This window comes from Amphimedon queenslandica, unplaced genomic scaffold (genome assembly GCF_000090795.2).
Source record: "Amphimedon queenslandica unplaced genomic scaffold, v1.1 AMPQUscaffold_10183_Cont17412, whole genome shotgun sequence".
Taxonomy (NCBI): Eukaryota; Metazoa; Porifera; class Demospongiae; order Haplosclerida; family Niphatidae; genus Amphimedon; species Amphimedon queenslandica.
The window spans coordinates 1-4919 of NW_003549546.1; the positions used below are offsets into that span (position 1 = coordinate 1).

Sequence of the window (4919 nt, forward strand, 5' to 3'; positions counted from 1 at the left end):
TCTATTTAAAGTATAAATGATGAATGACATACTGGTATCACTAACCATCAACTTTCTTTCCTCTTCCCACAGTAGTTCGACCAGTAAGTGTCTCTATTTAAAGTATAAATGATGAATGACATACTGGTATCACTAACCATCAACTTTCTTTCCTCTTCCCACAGTAGTTCGACCTGTAAGTGTCTCTATTTAAAGTTTAAATGATGAATGACATACTATTATCACTGACCATCAACTTTCTTTCCTCTTCCCACAGTAGTTCGACCAGTAAGTGTCTCTATTTAAAGTATAAATGATGAATGACATACTGGTATCACTAACCATCAACTTTCTTTCCTCTTCCCACAGTAGTTCGACCAGTAAGTGTCACTATTTAAAGTTTAAATGATGAATGACATACTGGTATCACTAACCATCAACTCTGTTTCCTCTTCCCACAGTAGTTCGACCAGTAAGTGTCTCTATTTAAAGTATAAATGATGAATGACATACTGGTATCACTAACCATCAACTTTCTTTCCTCTTCCCACAGTAGTTCGACCAGTAAGTGTCTCTATTTAAAGTATAAATGATGAATGACATACTGGTATCACTAACCATCAACTTTCTTTCCTCTTCCCACAGTAGTTCGACCTGTAAGTGTCTCTATTTAAAGTTTAAATGATGAATGACATACTATTATCACTGACCATCAACTTTCTTTCCTCTTCCCACAGTAGTTCGACCAGTAAGTGTCTCTATTTAAAGTATAAATGATGAATGACATACTGGTATCACTAACCATCAACTTTCTTTCCTCTTCCCACAGTAGTTCGACCAGTAAGTGTCTCTATTTAAAGTTTAAATGATGAATGACATACTGGTATCACTCTAACCATCAACTCTGTTTCCTCTTCCCACAGTAGTTCGACCAGTAAGTGTCTCTATTTAAAGTATAAATGATGAATGACATACTGGTATCACTAACCATCAACTCTGTTTCCTCTTCCCACAGTAGTTCGACCAGTAAGTGTCTCTATTTAAAGTATAAATTATGAATGACATACTGGTATCACTGACCAGCAACTTTATTTCCTCTTCCCACAGTAGTTCGACCAGTAAGTGTCTCTATTTAAAGTATAAATTATGAATGACATACTGGTATCACTGACCATCAACTTTATTTCCTCTTCCCACAGTAGTTCGACCAGTAAGTGTCTCTATTTAAAGTATAAATAGTGAATGACATACTGGTATCACTAACCATCAACCTTCTTTCCTCTTCCCACAGTAGTTCGACCAGTAAGTGTCTCTATTTAAGGTATAAATGATGAATGACATACTGGTATCACTAACCATCAACCTTCTTTCCTCTTCCAACAGTAATTTGACCAGTGAGTGTCTCTATTTAAAGTATAAATGATAAATGACATACTGGTATCACTAACCATCAACCTTCTTTCCTCTTCCAACAGTAATTTGACCAGTGAGTGTCTCTATTTAAGGTATAAATGATTGACACGATTAATGTATATATTGTACCACTAACCTTCAATCTTCCTTCCTCTTCCTCTTTGACCAGTAGGTGTTTCTATTTAAGGCATAATAATACAGTTTTATTGGTTTTGTTTAGACAGCTGCTGTGCACTTTTACATTTCACTCAGCTGATACTTCACATGCAGATTCTGAATTAAATGCTATAATGCAACATACTTGACTCTTACTTTGTAATGATTGAGAATGATATTGACTAAGCCAAAGATTGTAGCGGTCATCTCCTTGTAAGTCATAACCATTTTCATACCGCTTAGTAAAAATGGTCCATTCCTTTTCAGTAAAATCATCTTCTAGCTCCAAAGAATGTCTCATAGATGAAGCATACAAAATAGACATAGACTCAGGTGTTTCAGTATAAACTTCATTCTTTTGTCCTAGATGATATAAATTCATCAGTAACATAAACTAATTTTGTAGTTTTTCAATATAAACCTTTTTTGTTAAGTTTTTTCTGTTTTGCTTTTTCTTCTCTCTCGGCTTTCCGTCTTTCTTTCTCCTTCTTCTCTTCTTCCTTTTTCCTCTCCTTCTCTTCCATAAGCTCCATATTTTCCTTACTGGTAAGGACCTTTCCAAAAGATTTTGGGTTTTTTGTAGGTACCTTACTAGGGTGCATTGGTGTGACCAAAAATTGAGTGACAGAAGTAGCTCTCGAAACATCATGATCATCAGGAATAGACGTATTGCTATCAGATCTAGGTGTTGAACAGCCAGATAATGATTTATCGGAGTAGTGTCTCGCTGGACTGTACAGAGGTATATATGCCAGACCAGTTTCCTCTTGAAGAGACTTAGGGCCTGCAGGTGGAGGAGTATCAAGAGCTCTTCGGCTAAATGGGCAAATACCAGCAACTTCAAAACCAGACATTATATTTTTAGGGGTCATTGCAAGTTTCCATGCTTCTGAAAATATTGCCGAAAAGTCGTATCTAGTAATTACTCTGCCAGGATTTTTGACATAAAATCTGTGACAAAGCTCCTTCCAATATGTTTTGAGTGGAGAGAAACAACCTCTGTCAAGAGGTTGAGTGAGGTGAGTGGTATGAGGTGGCAGTGTAAATAAGAGGACCTTCTCCTTTGCAGCTAATCGTACTACTTCAGGGCAATAGTGACTAGAATGACCATCCATTAATAAAAGGACTGGCCTCTTTTTTGGAATTAAAGCTAAAAAATGCTTGTAAAACCATCCCGTAAACAGCTCTTGGTTTATCCACCCTTTCTCAGATAATCCATACATAGTTTCAGGAATCTCTCCCCTTATTAGCTCAGGATTTAAAGTTTTTCGGTCAAAAATCACCATTGGTGGTAGTGCTGTACCACTAGCACTTACACAAGCCAAAACAGTTATTTGCATCTTAGTATCCCCAGATATAGAATGGACATTTTTGGCTCTACGATGAGTAACAACCTTTAATCCTTTAGGGTTCAGGGGCATACCTGTTTCATCGCAGTTATAAATGACTGTAGGATCATTGAAAATACGATTTTTCTTAAGAGTATCTTCTAGAATATCAAAGTATCTGTTTAGTGAATCATTATCCATTGCCTTAGCACGTATTGTTGATAGTGGAACTGCTGATCGTAAAGCAATTTCTTTATGTCTCTCACTAAATCTTTGCCACCAGCCTGTTGTAACTGTCCTTTTCAATCCCTTCAAATCAATGGCTTGCTGAACAATTGCTAAAATTTGGGAAATAGTGTGGGGATAACCAATGTCAGCACAGCGAAGTAAAAACCGAGCAAGTTCATCTTCTTCCTCCTTCGTGAGATAAGCTGAAGGACCAGGATGTGCTCCGTGCTGAACCTTACCAGATACCCGATCATGCAGTGTAGACTTTGGCACACCAAACAGTTCACTTGCATGACGAACGGACATACCTTCCTCCTCCACTGCCTTCAATGCTTTAATCATGCTTACATCTTCCCACTGACAATAATATTGGGGTCTTTCGATAACAAGCTTGGAAGGGTCAGCCTCTACTAACGAATTAGATACCAGTATTCTTCCTGATAGAGGTTTTTTTGACATGTCAACAAACTTCACCTAAATCAAAACAGATCTATGCTTGATAAATGAAGTGTAATACTTGCCTTATCGAGTGAAACCGAGAGTGAAACACAGTAATAACAGCTTATCAACCTCGTTATCAAGATTAAAACAACTGAGGTGAGACTCATGAGACCTGACACAGCAAACAACACGAGGCAGCAGCGTATTGGGTGGAGCATAAGTGGACGACAATTAGAGTTTCACTTAAAATTCTGTTCGAGCTCCATGTACGTGAAGTTGAAGGGAAAAGGTTTGTGCCTCACAAAGAAGAAGGGCTACTAAGTAAGTAAGAGTGTTACTGCAACCTTGCAATTGCTGTATTTACCAATACTAATAAAATGTACTAAATTTGATTTTATCTGACGATATTTGACTATTGTCGGACGTCTAATACTTTTAAAGATAACTAGAACAAAACTAGCTTAATGCAGCTCATATTTACTACGCAATCTCAATTAGCTTAGAGTTATATTGTGTGAAAATTTCAGAGCGGCAGCAAGTCTAAAAGACGAGATAGAGCTGTCCGGAATCTAATGTGTCCAGAAATTGCTTCCTTACTCTAGATAGGTCTTGGGAGTTCATGACTGTTCTTTGTGACGGTTAAGCATAGATTTGTTGACAGAATCTTCGCCGCCTCTCGCAGCCCATGTTATCATTGAAATTGCCTTTGTGATGGCACAAATTAACGAATACAGCTATTATTTTTCCAAAGTGCGGTCTATGGCTTATATAATAGGCTAAAGGCATGTGAAAAACCCTGATCTTTGTTACAGTTTTTGTCCTTTATCCTAATTTTACTTACTTTTTGTGATATAGGTTGAACAGATACGCCTCTAAAAACAGACATTTTGGGATCTTATGATCTGTATGAAGCACTAGTGATAATAAAAGTGTTTTAGTGGCACGTAGCTTTACTTGATGCATGTTTTTTATATTGACACTCTCAGTTTTAGTTACCCTTAGCAAGTTATAGGTTGAATAGATTTCACACCTATTACGCATGGTAAAAAAGCCATGCTTTTTCTCATTTTTCTTCAAAATAAAGTGCTGTATTACAGCTTTAACAGTTTCTGATAAGTAAGCAAACCTTCAGCAACAATATAAGCTATATAACTTCCCTGGATCTACACTTAATCCAGCAGTCCTCTCAGTCATAACAACGAGCCGGGGAAGGGGCAGAGTCTTACAAGGTTCGTCCGCACCTGCTTTCATTAATTTGAATGAGATCACGTGATCTGTTTCCTATCCCTATTACTTAGTAATACAATCTATGGTAGGGTTGAGTTGGACGATCGCGCCCCCAAAATGGCTGCCATCCCAGAAGCATTGAGCCCA

The 4919-nt window shown here is 37.5% G+C and overlaps 1 protein-coding gene and 1 long non-coding RNA gene across 14 annotated transcripts; one reads left to right on the forward strand and one right to left on the reverse strand.

Moving 5' to 3' along the window:
* Positions 1–143: 143 nt before the first annotated feature.
* Positions 144–4149, reverse strand: LOC109590340 (uncharacterized). 13 transcript variants are annotated; one of them, XM_020006251.1, is made up of 15 exons: positions 3626–4149; positions 1970–3578; positions 1705–1911; positions 1529–1570; positions 1428–1475; positions 1336–1383; positions 1244–1291; positions 1152–1199; positions 1060–1107; positions 968–1015; positions 876–923; positions 782–829; positions 598–645; positions 414–461; positions 144–277 (listed from the first exon to the last, which is right to left on the reverse strand). In XM_020006251.1, exons 1-15 carry the CDS (start codon positions 3761–3763, stop codon positions 222–224), a joined length of 2532 nt encoding a protein of 843 aa, XP_019861810.1. In that variant the 5' UTR covers positions 3764–4149; the 3' UTR covers positions 144–221. The 13 variants fall into 13 exon arrangements, with proteins under 13 accessions (XP_019861810.1, XP_019861812.1, XP_019861811.1 ...); XM_020006253.1 differs by lacking the exon at positions 1244–1291; XM_020006252.1 differs by lacking the exon at positions 876–923.
* On the forward strand, positions 1685–1981 carry LOC109590341 (uncharacterized). Its single transcript, XR_002189273.1, has 2 exons — positions 1685–1761; positions 1816–1981. It is a non-coding gene; the product is annotated as an uncharacterized LOC109590341 (long non-coding RNA).
* Positions 4150–4919: the final 770 nt, after the last annotated feature.